General features: G+C 37.6%; 1 protein-coding gene across 4 annotated transcripts in view; it reads left to right on the forward strand.

Moving 5' to 3' along the window:
• Window positions 1–16302, forward strand: part of KAT6B (lysine acetyltransferase 6B) — a 183811-nt gene that overhangs the window by 136612 nt on the left and 30897 nt on the right. For all 4 annotated transcript variants that reach the window (XM_029932004.1, XM_029932003.1, XM_029932005.1 and 1 more), the window contains exons 10-13: window positions 249–364; window positions 2100–2241; window positions 5301–5462; window positions 8644–8737. In XM_029932004.1, the coding sequence (XP_029787864.1) occupies window positions 249–364; window positions 2100–2241; window positions 5301–5462; window positions 8644–8737 (514 nt within the window). The remainder of the gene's footprint in view (window positions 1–248; window positions 365–2099; window positions 2242–5300; window positions 5463–8643; window positions 8738–16302) is intronic.

Consider the following 16302-nt stretch of genomic DNA (forward strand, 5'->3'; position numbering starts at 1 on the left):
TTGTACTCATTTCCTGTCTTGGTAATACTGTTTCTTAGGGTATTAGTTTGTGTTAGAATCTTGTGCAGAATTTATTATTTTACAAGGCCCTGTGATGTTTTTTTCAACAACCTGAAATTCATAATTAACATTAGTGTTCTGTTCATCATAGGTTTTCGTATATACTAGTGAAAGAACCAAAATGTAAATGAAGAAATTGTCTTCTAACACATGTATTTTATTTTCTTTCTTTTATTTTTGTCTGACAGAAAATAGAGTGTGAAAGTGGAGTGGAAGACTGTGGCCGGTACCCTTCTGTAATAGAATTCGGGAAATATGAAATCCAAACCTGGTACTCCTCGCCTTACCCACAGGAATATGCAAGGTAATGAAATAGCCTGGAAGGTATAGAACTTTAATGCCATGTATGTGAGGAACGGAAATTCTCAGTTCTAAAGCAGGAATTAGATGATTTTTAGGGCATAAATTTTGATCGTTGAATCCAAGTGCTTCCAAGTCCAAAACTACTACTTTTGCCGGCATCATTTTATACTGGTATTCACTGTTCTGTGAATAAACTCCTTCCTCTCCTTGGTTACACAAGCATGGTAAATTTAGCCTTTTAGCTTTTAAGACCATACTTTCTCTCTGGTTAATTGGACAAGTGTTCTTTGGGTACGAAACCAAATAAGGTGGAAAAAAAACTAGCCATTGTGAAATACTTGGTAGTTTCTTCTCAATTGCCCTTTTCATTTTCCTAATTAGGCTTGTTAGTTTTCTCTCTGATTTCTGACATGCTGTTTTGAAGTTTTTTACAGAAATGTAGCAGAATGAAAAAATCAAAGAAAAATCCCCAGATCTTTAAGAACTATTTGTGACTACTTTGTTAAATATGAAGAGAAAATAGCGATATAGAGATTTCTTTTGTCTTGAACTAGGATTAGCTCTGAAATTGTCTTGAACTAATACATCTAAAAGTGGGTATCTTGTGAACAGATTTCTTCCTTCTGATAGATACATAAGGACACACTTCAGTAGTGTCAAATGTTTTAGCCTGCAACGTTTCTCATAATCTCAAAGTTGCTTTTCCTCTAGAATTGATCTCGTCCTTTTCCTCTACCATGTGGGTGGCTGATCGGTCATCTATTAGAGAAATTGGGTAGGGTGTTTTGGAAGTTAGGTGGTAGAGTAAGACTAGTGAACCTTGGTTTCTCTTATTATTTTTCAGAATACTTAGGAGCTTTAATTTGTATGGGTAATCATAAGTCATGTGTTCGAGAGCTTTGAGTAATTTGTACATAACTCCAAGATTTGAAGTTACTACTATATGAGTCTATAGCGAATTTTCCCCAAAATTGTTCTATCCTTTCTTATAGCCCCAAAGACCTGAAAGGTGCTTCTAACCATTTTCGTAAAATACTAGCAATGTGTTAAGTGTAATGGGCACACATTAAAAATGTTATAATTTTAAAGGTGGAAAAATGTCATCATGGGTGAGAAATCTGTATAATGTTATTCAGAGTCAGTGGAATTGGTATAAACTAAACTTTCTTTGATTTTTCTACATTTATTGCCATATATATATATATATATATATATACACACACATATATGATAATAACTATATCCATAAATGGAAATGTTAACAGTTATAGGATTTCTCTGCCTTATAAATGATTTTTAAATATAATGAATTCACTTCCCTCTTGGTAAAAGACTGTAGTTACAGTTAACTCACTGACCATATATGCTATTGAAACTATGACATGAAATCTGAAATTTGAAAAATGTGCTTGGTTACCTGACAAGAGGCCATCTTTATTGTTGATTTTCCACGTAGTGGTTCCAAGTCTGAAGACCGGTTTGTACAACATTTCTAAGGAAACATTATTTGTTTCACAAAATAATGGCAGCACCTATTATTTTTTTGAAAAATAATGTAAGGTTTGTACATTCTCTTTACTACTGGCTTTCTTTTTTCTTTTTCTTCTTTTGAAATGATTTCAAATAACTGTTGTAGAGTCTTTTTATGATTTAATGAAAATTGAACAGTGTTTAATACTTTTTCCCTTAACGGTGTAATCAATCTGATAGGGTTTTTTATTTTAAAATTTTAACAGATTACCAAAGCTTTACCTGTGTGAATTCTGTCTTAAATATATGAAAAGTAAAAATATTTTGTTAAGACATTCAAAGAAATGTGGATGGTTTCATCCTCCAGCAAATGAAATTTACCGAAGGAAAGACCTTTCAGTATTTGAGGTAAGCATGTGTAAATAAAAAACTCAGCTTTTGAAACCTAGTACTTCCAATTGTTGATTATGTACTGATTTGTTTCTAGAAGGTACACAATATATTCGATTTCAGCATTCAACTTCAAACTGCTCTTTTAAAAATCTCATGTTTTGGAATGTTTAACCATGTTGAGCAACCTTTTAGATTGATGATGAATTCCTACTTCATCACATTAACATTTTTGTCTTCTCCCAAATCCCTGTCTGCACCAGATATATTCACCAGTGAATTTATGATCTTCTCAGCTCTTTGTAAATTCGACTTTCTTTGGCAGGAGAAATTAGCTTTGTTCAGCAGCTCCAGCCAATGTCTGGCAGGTGCTCGCTCTTCCAGGGAATTGAGCAGCTGTACATATCTCCTCAATACACAACCACCTGTGTTTCCATCCATTTCTTGGCAGAGTGGATAATCCTTTTGGTGAGACCCCAGCAGATGTTAGGACTGCCCCCCCTCATCTGGGTAGCTGGCCACCCCTGGAGAACTCTGCTGTTCACAGGAACCCCTTGTGGCCCCGTGTCTGTCATTGTGGGTTCTTAAAGACATTTTGTGTTTTCAGAATTGATTTAGTAGCATTAAGTCTTTGCCTGTATACCGTTTCATTGTTTAGTCATGTTCTGTTGTCAGTTTCAAGGATCCAGTCAAGCTGTGTCACTTGTGCCTTCAGGAGCTCATGCCTCTCTTTTGTGTTCCTGCCTATTCTTGGGGAGTCTTAACTCTCTACTTTATTCTTGTTACTCCAGTTGAGCATTTGCATTACCCTGTCTTATTTTTTTTCTGACACTCATCTTGGTGCATTGTTTTCATGCATGGGTGCTCAAAACAAGCCTGCCCTGCATAGCAGACATGATGTCTTTTTTTTCTCTTAAATACACTTTTACTTTAGGGTTCTCTATTTTCGAGTTGTTCAGACTGAAATTTATTACCCTACCCCACATTTTACTTTACTTCTGGTCTGTAATGTCTTGCGTTATATTTTATATCAGGGAAAGTCATACATACATTGCTCTCATTGATTAGGCTACCTCTCGCAGACAAGCCAGGGCCCGGAACTTTTTCCAGAGGCTGATCAGAGAACACAGTAACTCCAGCTGCATCTTAGCATTTTTTAAAGGTCCTCTTCCTTGTTCTGTCAGGCTCTTTTGGTAAGCCTGAAGGAAGGAAGGGTTTTGTTGCTGGTAAGCTTTAATGATATAGTAGTTCTTACTAAAGGGAAGGCAGAGGGTTTCTTAGCCTGGGCACAATTCACTTTTTGGGCTAGATAATTCATTGGAGTAGGGGCACCCTGTGCATTGTTTAGTAGCGTTTAGTAGCATCCCTGGCCTCTATCTGGTAAATGTCAGTTGTAACAAGCAAACCTTTCTCCAGACATAGCCACTGTCCTTTGAGAGTCAAAATCAAATCACTCCCATTACGGGCCCCTGGGCTAGAGGGAAATCTGAATGCAAGTTGCTTATTCTTGGGATGCTACTTCGTCATCTTACCAAGTTGAGACAACAGAGCTATGCTCATTTTACGTAACTGTTAAGGAAATCACTCTGATTCTGCTTGTGGGATTTAAGCTCTCATAAATCCTAGGAGAGTCTTCTAGTCTTGTTAGGCTGACAAGAATGGTCTGCTGTTTTAGGGCAAGTACTTTTGAAACATAGCCAAGATGAGAGGGGGGAACTGGAAAGTCAATTAGTAAAATTTATGCATAAAAATATTTGAAGGAATTGGATTATCTGTGCCAACATCCCTACTATAGAATCCAAGTTAATACTTAGAGAACAGCATTTAGGGAACTTTTCTCATAGCAGTTTCCTAAGTAACTTATAAAATAAGTGAACAGTAGTCATAAATTACTACTTTCCTGTCTTTATCCCTCTTGAAAGCATGCATACTAGACCTTACACAGCTGATAAGAATTTGCTTCAGCATCGTCCTCTCTGTTGTTCTGGTTCATAGACACATACATCTCTGTCTTCCCTTTTTGTAATGTCCTACCATTTCCAAAAGGACCATACTCTCAAATACATAAAAACTTCCTTTAATTAAAGAGAGAATTGTATCCTCTGTGTCCATTGCCCGTATTTGATTATGTTGCTATGTGTGGGACCTAGGTTTCATCCAAGGGAAATAGTTATATGAAGTCTAAAAATAATTTGTGCAATATGAGAACCTGTATGGTCCACAGGAGACTGGAGAACGGTCAAGTTCATTGTTACATAGCTCTGGTTAGCAAATATCCATTTCTCCTAAGAATAGTGCTAGGGAAATTCTTGAATCTGCTGTGCTTTTGGTTTTCAACATGTAACTACATTTGATCAAAGAAATTGGCATCTGTGCCTAGCCTCCTGTCCATAACTATCAGTATCACAGCTTGATTCTTTTATTTTGAAGACAAGTAGACTGTAATCATGGTACTTATTGTAGGTTGAAATTCATTTCACTTTCTCAGTAAGTATTCCCAACATAGAAATTTTATCTCTTCCAATTATATTTAAAATGATGCTTGGGATAAAATCAAAATGGAATCCTCTTTTGCTAATCTACACTTCTGAGGAATCAGAATAATACTGTTCATTTATTTCATTTTTACATGAAGTCCTTTTGAAAACAATGTAAAGTTTAACTTCCTTGAGCAGTATTTTGATGTGTTGACATTTCTTTAATTCAGATTTACTTGGTTTAAACAGAGAAGAAATGCCTGATCCTTTTTTACTTGTAATAAATTGCAAATAAAAATGATTCTTTTGCTGGTGCTTTTGGCTTTCCTCAGGTAGCCTAAAGGAAAATTTAAGCTAACTTAAATTAAATTAAATTAAAGCTAACTTAAATGTACCCTAACTTGAGAAAAAAATGGAATTTTTATTTGCCAAGTGACAGCTGTTTTCTGGTTGACTTTATACATGTTTAATGGAGTATTTTAATCTTTCATTTTAGGATTTGGAAATAAAATTACATACTTTCCCAAACATCATATACAAATAAGTTTATATTGAGCTGTATTTTCATGTTAAATAATGTTGTCTGTTTCTCTTTGCTAGGTTGATGGGAATATGAGCAAAATTTATTGCCAAAACCTTTGCTTGTTAGCCAAGCTCTTCCTGGACCACAAAACGTTGTATTATGATGTCGAGCCATTCCTTTTTTATGTCCTTACAAAAAATGATGAAAAGGGCTGTCATCTGGTTGGATACTTCTCTAAGGTAAAACAAGAGCCAGTATGACCTTCATTTTCTTATTCAAAATGTTTTCGGTAGAGCCCAATTCTTTGAACAGGGCCTTTTTTTGTATGACTATAATTTGAATAAGCGACACATTCTAAACAACTCGAGTTCTTGTTCAGAGCTTATTAAAAACAAACAACTGGTAAAAATTGCGCCTAGAAAGTGTGTAAAGGGACTCAACATGCTTAGCTGTCTTGACTGTCAGCAACCATGTAACATTATAATTGCTGCCTTGCAGACCACCTAGCGTCTGTGACTTTTTTTTTTTTTAAATGTTAAGCTTATGTCCCTTTTCCTTCTCTAAGTGGTGTCAACATGAAGGTTTCAGAGTAGTGTAGCATTTAAGAGATGGTTCTCATTTCTCCTCACTGTATTCCCTCTGTGGTCATCAGTATCTCGGTGAGTTGGAACATTGGCATTTGGACAGTCAAGGTGATGTAATGACTGGGTTCACTCATTTGTCTTTTACTCTCTGTGCTGTTGTTTTAAGATCTAAAGCAGCCTCAACCTTTAGAAAGCCTGAGTATCTCCAGCTGTTAATACAGGGAAGCCCTTGACATATTGAGTGGATACAGTTTGTCTTTTTTATTCACATTTCTCTGTTCAAAGGCTTCTGAAAATAACTCATAGGCAATAAGGAAAAACTTGAGTTAGGAAATATTTATCAGGTAATAAGCTTAACTTGTCTTAGGCACCTGCAAGATAGTTTAGTGTGCCAGGACGGTAGTTATAGGATTTCTATGTACACGGTAAATGATCTGAATCCCTATATATTTATTTTATGATGTATTTTTGCACATTGAGTGATAAGTGAATTTTAATGAATCTTGCATAATGTAAATGGAATGCCTCATGAAGTGTCATTTTCTTGGAATATCAAAAGATAGAATATATATGAAGGTCCTTTGCAAACTGCAGTGTTTCTAAATTTAAGAATCAACCCAGAGGTCATAAACAAAAGTATGAATAAATGACAGCATTCATGAGAAACAGCCTCAGTATTTTAATCCATACATTTGCCAAAGCTCCAAAACAAAAAAGACAAAAGTTAATTTGCACATAACAGATTCAAAGATGGCACAGCATTAACAAGATAAAACAATAAATAGGAAATCTGCTTATATAACGTATAAAATATCTTGCCTTTTGTATAGGTTTATAAAAATCATTTTCTCCAATGACTCAAAAAGAACAGTGGTCACAGGGCACCTGGCTGCCTCAGTCGGTAGAACATGTGACTCTTGGTCTTGGGGTTTACATTTAAGCCCCACGTGGGATGTAGAGATTACTTAAAAATAAAACCTTAAAAACCCCAACAGAATAGTGGTCATGATTTTCCTTCCTGTTAGAAAATGGCATTTCTTTAAATGTGTCTGTGTTTTAATGTAGATGCTTAATGGTGCCTGCTGTCTTTGTCCTGCCGTGTCTCACATTGGCCTCTGGGCCTAGGGTAGATGGTGACTCTTAAGGTTTTCGTCTCAGCCTGTCTTCTTCCAGGGGAGCCAACATCTTACTTAGAACAAGCTAAACTTTTCTCATTTTGTCACGACTTCTTTTACAGCATGACAGCAACTACTGTTTTCTTGTACTGTACATGGAAAACTCATTCTTTGGCAGTGTTGCAAAATACAAATCTGAAAAAATAAACATTTTAAAAGTCTAGATGCATGAAATTAAGCCATATTCTAACTGTCATTTGGAGTGTGGAGGACTATGGTTCTATGGGGTTATACTTAATACCAAATTCTAGAGGCTAAGATGTCCTACAAGAGTTCAGTGTAAATCATTCCGTGCATATGACTTCCCAAACAGACAGTAGGTGACTCTAAACAGGAGGGAAAAGAAGGAATGGTTTTTTATCCATGGATTGGAATTTAGCTGTTGTAATTATGTGTTAAAGGGTCGGGTGGGGTAGAGAGGAGGGTTGGATTGGATTACAATGTCTAAAGGAGGAATCCTTTCAATCCATGATTCATGTCTTTTTAGATAGAGTGACCCATTTGTCAGACTTTGCAAAGAATACTAATCACTTGAACCCTTGGCACAATGTGCATGTCCAGTGATGGGCAGTCCAGTTTCTTTGGAAACTGATACATATGATTTCTTCCTCCTCATTTCTTAGAGATTCTCAAGGACAGCTACAAATGTGCAAGTGTTAGCAGCATGTCTTTTTCACAAAGAAGTCTCTAATTCTGCCCTGTAGGGTTTTTTCCACAACAATTTTCTGTGATCTTTCAAATAGGTTCATTAAAGATCTGGGTGTTCTGAAGTAATTCTTTCATGTGGTTAGTACCATTTGTGGTCAGTCTTATTTGTGGTTTGTATTTGGCCAGAGCATTCACAACCTCAAAAGCCTTTTCCAGATCTTCTCAGTGCGGGCTCTGGCTGTTTCTGCGTAGTCTGGGTAAAATATTGCTGCTCTGATGCCACATCCTCTGAGAACTGCAAATTTTTCCTTAACTACAAGAACTGCTTCCCTCCATATTCTTCTCAGACTTCCTCCTGGTTTCATACTGTTGGTAACATTTTTGCCTCATTTTTGTGTGGAGGCTTTGGGGTTTCTTGTTGCTCTTGTCATTTTTGTTTTGATTTGTTTTCCTGGTTTTAAATGCAGATTGATTAATTTTCAAGCTTTTTACTTTGAATGTTTATCCATGAGACACATGTATTTCTGCAGCTCTACCTACACACTCGCTGTTTTAGTTTTTATTGGGCAAAGGCAGAAGACCGATAGCTGTTACGGAGTTGTAAGTTATTTAGCAATAGAGTCAGCTGAGTCCTACCTAACCCCACTGGCTGACTCTCTGGATAGTTTTTCAATATTATTATTGTTGTTGTTTCCCCTCTCCCACGTTGTCTGAGCAAGGAAATCACTTCTTGCATACTATCTGTGTTCAGTTTCATCTGGCTCATGTTTACTTGGATTCTTTATTCATATTTTATGGTACCAACTTTCAAGAATAAAAATGTTAGCCTGGAGTTGATGGTTTGTTGTTAGCTGATAGTTTGGTTGATCAAGACAGTAGGATTATTCTGCTTGATCCTGACGTAACACATGGGCTCACCTTAGTGGACTGTCGTACAAGGACACTGGCAGGTGCAGGGAATTGCCCACTGCAGCAGAGCTCTGACATACTTGATCTGTTTCTCCTTCCCTCAGGAAAAGCTTTGCCAGCAGAAGTATAATGTCTCCTGCATAATGATCATGCCCCAGCACCAAAGGCAAGGATTTGGACGGTTTCTCATTGATTTCAGTAAGTGAAGTGCTTTACTCACTTTCATGAGCCAGGGAGCTGATGGCTGTTAAAGGAGAGAGTAACACATAAAACTTTATTTAACGTGCTTTGGTGTTTTTATCAACAGATAACAGGCTTTCTCTTTATATTTGCATAGGATAGAAAATCTTCCTCAAGTGAAAGATGTACTGCTGCTCACTTATTGTGCTCTAGGAAATTGAGACTAGATTTCTCAGCAGTGGCACTGGCTCACAAAGCCATTACCCTGAATGAACCGGCAGAATTACATTCCATTCCGTGGTGCTCATGCTCATTAGCACCAGAAGAGGCAATTATTTGTGATTAAAGCTAAAGGAAGTATTATTTAAAAGGATTTTCAGCTTTCTAAAATTTTACCTATAATCTTATCAGTACAGAGCAAGAAAGGGATATCTCTATTTAGGAAAACATTTCTTTAGGTGGCTTATCCGTTGAGCCTTTCTAATAGAAACTCCTGTCTTGTTTTGTTAATTTTCCTTTTCTATTATGGAAATTATTATAATGTTTTATACAGAGGTTGCCCAAGAAATTATTGTTTAGACACATTTGTATCTTTAAAGTTAACATTGGAATCCCAGATAAAAGTATGCACAGGATAATGTAAGAAATATTGGTAGTTTTTCCTCCTTGTTTATATTATATAGGATATTTAAATGCACTGCTAAGGCGACGTGTGAAAAATTGATTCAAAATACCCAGGTAACACAAAGGCAGGTATCTCATGATTATAGTAATTTCTGACCATGTAAAAATCTGTCACTGGGAACGGTGTACTACTTCATTAGCAGATTATAGTTTATCTGATTTTAAACGGAAAGATGGAAAATGTATGGAAATGGCCTCATCTTCATAAGGTACACATTACATGCAAAAACCACAGTGTAAATGTGCTCGAGGAAAATCATCAAGAAGTAATGTTGAGTTCAAATCTATATTGAAAGATACTGAAATAGTAACGTTGGCGTATGAAATGACTATATAGCAGTTTTGGACCGATTTACACACTTTATTGACATTGAAGGATATTGTTCTTTTTTTGAAGTATTTTTATGGACTATTTTTATGTTTTCAGATAACATTTCTAGTTATTAAGTCATTATCTTAGTCTTACCTTTTGTTTCCTGATCTAGTTACCTACGGGGGCCATCTTACCAGGAGTTCATCATTTTTATCTTACAGATAAATCTAGGTGCAGTCACTTCTATGGGCAAATCCCGTTTTTGTGTGGCCACAATTTAGAAGTTGTTCATAAACATTATAGTGTCTGATGTGCATAGCAACCATCCAAGCCTTAACCTTAACCTTAACCTTTACCTTAACCTTCACCAGGGAATAAAGCCAGCTCCTTAGCTCAGTGTTCAATGTCTCTCAATACCTAGTTCCAGCCAGTTTTTTTTTAAGTGTTTTCATGGGCTAATCTCTTTTTCCATAGATATTCTGAGCATGTTTCCGTATTTCTGTTCTCTGTGCAATTCCTTCCCTGAAAAGACCACTTCCTTCTTCCCTAGCCTCAGTCTGTTCAGAATCCTACCCATCATTAAGAGCCACCTCAAGTGCCTCTTGTGATTGATCCCACCTCTTGGAGATTCATCTCATTCCCTTCTTGGCTCTGTATCTCTGTAGCATAGTACTTAGACTTAACTCCTGCTTTTGTGGTGATAACTAATGTTAAATGTCATATTTCCAACTTACTGTCAACTCCTTGGGTACCTTCTTCTTTGTTCTTGTAGGACAGTACAGTCAATAATCTACATTCAATGTATTTTCTCTTGCTTTGAATTGAATCTCCAAAGTGATATCTGGTCACTGCACACAATAACTTTCTACCTAAAATAGTACTTACTGGATAAAAGTGCAAGTCCCTAAATATGATACCATCTTATTTGTACAACCCGATCTGGTGATGAGGTGTTTTACATAAGACAACAACCCAAGAACAAAGACATTCCCTACAAATGCTAAGTCTTTATGTTAGCCACTTTAGTGAAAACTGTATTTGAATCTATCCTGTATTTTTAAATAGGAACTATAGAACTCATTGGAACTTTTCTGGATTGCTCAGGGCCATCATGATGAATATCATCCATTAGGGTGTGCCTGGGTAGTGCAGTGCAGAGGGTATATTTTTAGATTTTCTCTTTCCTGTATCCCCGACATTGGCCTGCATGGGATTGGGTTAAGGAGTATGGTGAATGATTTGAATAAAGTTTGAAAGGAGTCCTGGGTTTTATAATACTCAGAAAATGAGAACTGGTGTAAGCCCAATAGAAATTCAATTTAAAACGAAAAAAAAAATCCTTGGCCACAAAGGTTTTAAAGAAGATAGAGTAGGCTGCTGAAAAAATTGATAACATCTCCTTCTTTGGAGTTACTTAAAGTAATGGTAGATAAATATCTTTCTAGAATGATTTAGATCCAATCTTGCAGAGTAAGGAGATAAACCCCATGACCTCTCATAATCCTTGTCAACCTCATAATTAATTCAGAACTCAGGGCAAAACAGATAACTAAGGTTACTGCTTTTCTAAAATGTACTCTTTTTTAAAGGTCCTTTTAATGGTTAGATTTATTGTCCTTCAATTTTGTACATGAACCTTGAGGGACTTTTGGTCAGAGATATATTTTCAGTAATTCAAATCAAGTTGTAAAGCAGGAAAATGTTTTGTCTATAGTAAGTACTAGCTTAGGAAGCCAAAACGAGATAGCAGTAGGAAGAAAGCTGTCGCTGCCCACCTGCCCACACAGGATTAGAGGTACAGGTGCAGTGTAATTTATAGTGTGTATATAAAGAACTGGAAACCCAGAGCTTTGAACGCTGTTCTCCAGGAAGGCCCAAATGGGAGGAATGGTCATGCATGGGATCATATGCTGCCCTTAGAATAAGTTTTCTCACTCTTCCTGGGACACTCTGTCTCCAGTTTGTCAGAGCACGGCTCCCTAGGACATCATTTGCAGAGCTTGGCTGGAGTGACTTAGGGGTACCAGCTCCCAGCCTGCTTATAAGGGTTTTGTGACTCTTTGCTCTGAACTTAAGTGGGAAGTGGAAGGAGGGACTGTCCAGGTTGAAGCTGTTAGCACATCTTTCTCCTGGAATCTGAGATTCCTTCTCTTCCTTACAAAGTTTTTGAGTCCTCCCCATCTCTGTACACACACACATACACACACCCCAATCCTGAGTTCATACTGTAACCTTGCATTCCAGATCAGCACCACCACGAGGTTTTATTCTATCTTTCCACATTTCCATATTTGTAACTCTCTTCTCTGACAGTGAGAAACCAGACTTCCAATTATCCACAATATATTTCCTTAGGAGCTGAGCCCTAGACTGCACATGAGGTAGTTGAAGAATTGCTTACTCACACCACCTAGAAATCCAGACCTCCTAACTAGAGGTCAATATATATATATATATATATTTTTTTAACTTTATCTTGAGTGTATTTAGTCAAAATACTGTGTTCACGTGTTACTTTGTTCTTTTTAATTTTTCCACCTTCAGTGTGGTTATATCATTCATTTTAAATATAGTTAGGCTTATTGCTTCTGTTTGTTACCCACTTTAAGTTTTTTCTCTATCCTAGTTGCCTTTTGTTTTAAAACATAAAACATGATTTTCAAAGTTGAGCCTGTATTAAAGGGTACATGCAGAGAAGGGTCACTCCCCTTCCTCAGTCCCTCTACCCACCTCCAGTCCTCGGTTCTTTCCTGCACATCACCAACCTTATTGGTTTTTCTTTTATCCTTCCCATGTTGCTTTTTGTACAATTGAGAAGATGTGTGTTTTCAAATTTCTCCTCCTTTCTTACACAAAAGGGGTCATACTGTAGATAGTCTTTTACAGTTTGCTTTTTTCTACTTACATGAAAGTCCTGGCACACTCCATACTACTTCCTAGGGATCTTCTTCTTGTCTTCTGTAGCTGCATAGTACTCCATTGTGTGGATGTACATAGTTTATACACCTGCTCTTCTTTCTCCTGCGCATGGGCATAGAGGGTGTTTCCAGTATTTCATAGTCTTAAAAGTGCTGCAGTGAGTAGCCTTGGGCACATTTGCATTGATACATACTTAGGTAGCAGTTTTAGATTGTTATATGTACCCCTAGTTGTTTAGGACTCTGCTTGGCTGGGCAGTAGATGAGGTGATAATGAATTGTCTTTTACTAAAGCCTGCAGAGGCAGAACCCTGCCTGGGGAGCAGGATTCAAAATCCGTCCTCCTCAACTGACCCAGCAAAAGCAAACTGATTCTGCAGTAGGTTGCAGAAAGTTGTGCCAGGCAGTGGTGAAAGAAGTTGGCATCATTAACTTACTGGTGTGCTTGTTGTAAATGCATTTATCTGATTCTAAACTGGATAAAAGAGGAGAATGAAGAGTAACTTCATTTTTTTTTACCTCTTCATGCAATCTTTGGTGACTAGGGGCACCCTGGTCTACACTCTACTAAACACCAGTGACAAAAATGAAGACATAGTTCTTTCTGGGTGGTCAAGTTTACTAACAAGTCAACGGTTGCTGGATAGTATGTTTGTACAGTGTACATTGGGACCTCATAAGAATCTGAATGAAAACATTCCAGACTAAGGGGATCTACATTGTAATCGTGTGAAGAAACACATCAGGTTTTTGGGCAACTACAAAAGAAACTCCAGGTAGATGAAAGACTTGGATGATTAACGAAAAATGAAAACACGAAAACTTTTAAAAAGCAGGAAAATGGATATAAAATTATATGGTCTTTGGATGATCAAGGACATCCTCAGCAATAAGCATTAAAGCAGTGAAAGAAGTCACAAAAGAATATACATATGGGCTTGACTATATAAAATGGTAAAATGTCTGTATGGTAAAAAAAAAAAAGTATTAATATTTAACAGCAACCATAATGGGAAAGACATTTGCAATAAACATGCCAGACAGAGCTTTGATGGCTATAATATTTAAATAAGTATTTAAAAGGAAGAGTGTGATAGCATTAAAGCATAATCCTTAAGAGAAAAATGAGCAGAGGATATAAAGGACATGAATGCAGAATGTATAGAAGAGGAGCATCCTTGGTGGCAGCCACATTGCTGACACTTACTGAGTGGCTACTATGTGCCGGCCACTTTCCTAGGAGTCCTGACTCCCTCAACCCTCACAACACCGGTTGAGACATTTTATTCTTTTTGCATGGGTGAGGAAACCAAGGCACAGTTACACAAAAAATAAATAGCACACCTGCAATTTAAGTTCAAACACTTGTACTCTTAGGCACTTTGCTCCAAAATCTGTCAAGTACAAATGGCTAATTAAAATGGGGGGGTGGTGGTAATGGTTGGTGATTTAAAAATGCAAATTCAAGGGGCGCCTGGGTGGCTCAATCAGTTGAGCCTCCTGAATTCAGCTCAGGTCATGATCTCACGTCCATGGGTTCGAGCCCTGCGTTGGGCTCTGTGCTGACAGCTAGCTCAGAGGCTGGAGCCTGCTTCTGATTCTGTCTCTCTCTCTCTCTCTCTCTCTCTCTGCCCTTCCCACTCATGCCCTGTCTCTCTCTGTCTCAAAAATAAATAAAACATTAAAAAAACAAATAAAAATAAAAATGCAAATTCACATAACTGCAACGTTATAATTGTTGCCTGCTAAAGTAGCAGAGCCCTTAAAATATACCCATATCTATGTTGGCATAAATATATTTACCCATATGTATGTTGGCATAATTATATTTACACTGGAGAAAGTATAAATTGGTAGACATTTTCCAGAACTTTGACAGTATATATCAAAAACGTCTGAAAGAAATTTTTTCTAAGGAAATCAACATACTTTAATCGGTATGCATTAATTTCATATTTAATATAAAAGCATGTTTTGTGTTATTTTTTTAAATACTAGACTTCCCTTTTCCCTTCACGTTCTCCCCCAACTATAGCAATATAAACTCATAGTAGAAAGTTTGAGAAACATAGATAAAATACCAAGAGAAAAATTAAACCCCTCAGACTTGTGTTACTCAAAGAGTTAGTGGTTTGGTATATTGTCTCTTACAGTGTCATTATTTATAATAGAAACAAAAAAACTGAAATAGCCTCTATTGAAAGATAAAGAGAGAACCGTTCCTCTGAGAAAATCGTGGTACAGCCATATAATGGATAATTATTAGCTAATTAGAATTAACAATTATGTTCTATAGAATTGTTAATAAAAGAAGATGCTTATGATAAGTAGATTTCAAAATTGTGTGTGTGTGTGCGCACACATGTATATATGTTCTCAGTTATGTAAAAAGTATGTGCTAAGAAAAAGCTGTGAAGGCCTGGCCTAGGGAAATGAGGGAAAGAGGTCATATGGAAACAAGGCAGGTATTTTCCTTCACTCTGCAGCAGGTAGAACTCTGCCTGGCACCTTGTGGTGCCTAGTCAATGCTAGATGAATGGATGAATGAACTGAACGTGGAAAGGTAGTGAGTGCAGCTTTGACCATGTTGCTTATACTTTGATTTCGAACATCCACCTGCAGCTTTCCTTGGAGTTTGGAGCTCAGCAGGGGTATGCATCAAAAGGAGCTCCTGGCATACTCTGGGCTACTGGCATAATGGGCATACTGTGGTGGTTGAAACCATAGTTAAAGGAGAATTTAGGGAAACAGTGCTGAAGATGGGATTCTTGAAGGTCCAACATGTTGTAGGCTAGGAAGGGTCTTGAAGATGAGGAGGTGGGGGTGGGGACGCCTGGGTGGCTCAGTCAGTTAAGCATCTGCCTTCCGTCTTTGGCTCAGGTCATGATCTCACGGTGTGTAGGTTCAAGCCCCATGTCGGGCTCTGTGCTGACAGCTAGCTCAGAGCCTGAAGCCTGCTTTGGATTCTGTGTCTCCCTCCCTTTTCTGAACCTCCCCTGCTCGTGCTGTCTCTCTCTGTCTCTCAAAAAAAAAAAAAAAAAAAAAAAAAAAAAAAAAAAAAAGATGAGGAGGTGATTAAGGAAATGGAGAAGGGTCCAGAAGTAGGAAGAGGATTGGGGAGAATGGTTTCCGGGAAGCCAAAAGAGGTCAGCATTGCAACAACAGTAGTCAAAATCGTAGCTGCCCTTTTTATTTTTATTTATTTTTTTTAAATGTTTTATTTATTTTTGATACAGAGAGAGACAGAGCATGAGAAGGGGAGGGACAGAGAGAGAAGGAAACACAGAACCGGAAGCAGGCTCCAGGCTCTGAGCTAGCTGTCAGCACAGAGCCCAACGCCGGGCTCGAACCCACGAACGTGAGATCTGATCTGAGCCGAAGCCAGAGGCTTAACCGACTGAGCGACCCAGGCGCCCCATGTAGCTGACCTTTTTAGACCACTTAATAGTGTCAGGTACTTGTCACCTGAATTACACAGATTAGTTTGCTCCATCCTTCCAAAGACCTAAGGTGGTTGGTTACTGTTACCATCTCTTTTGGAAGCACAGAGACGCTTAAAAACTGTCCAGGATCACTCCCCAGCCAGTCTTCAGGGCCCCAGGGAAGGTTAGTATTCAGAGTGAGAAATATACTTTGGAGGACTGTGGTTTGAGTGGAATTTTTAAAAG

Source organism: Suricata suricatta, chromosome 2 (genome assembly GCF_006229205.1).
Source record: "Suricata suricatta isolate VVHF042 chromosome 2, meerkat_22Aug2017_6uvM2_HiC, whole genome shotgun sequence".
In the NCBI taxonomy this organism is placed as follows: domain Eukaryota; kingdom Metazoa; phylum Chordata; class Mammalia; order Carnivora; family Herpestidae; genus Suricata; species Suricata suricatta.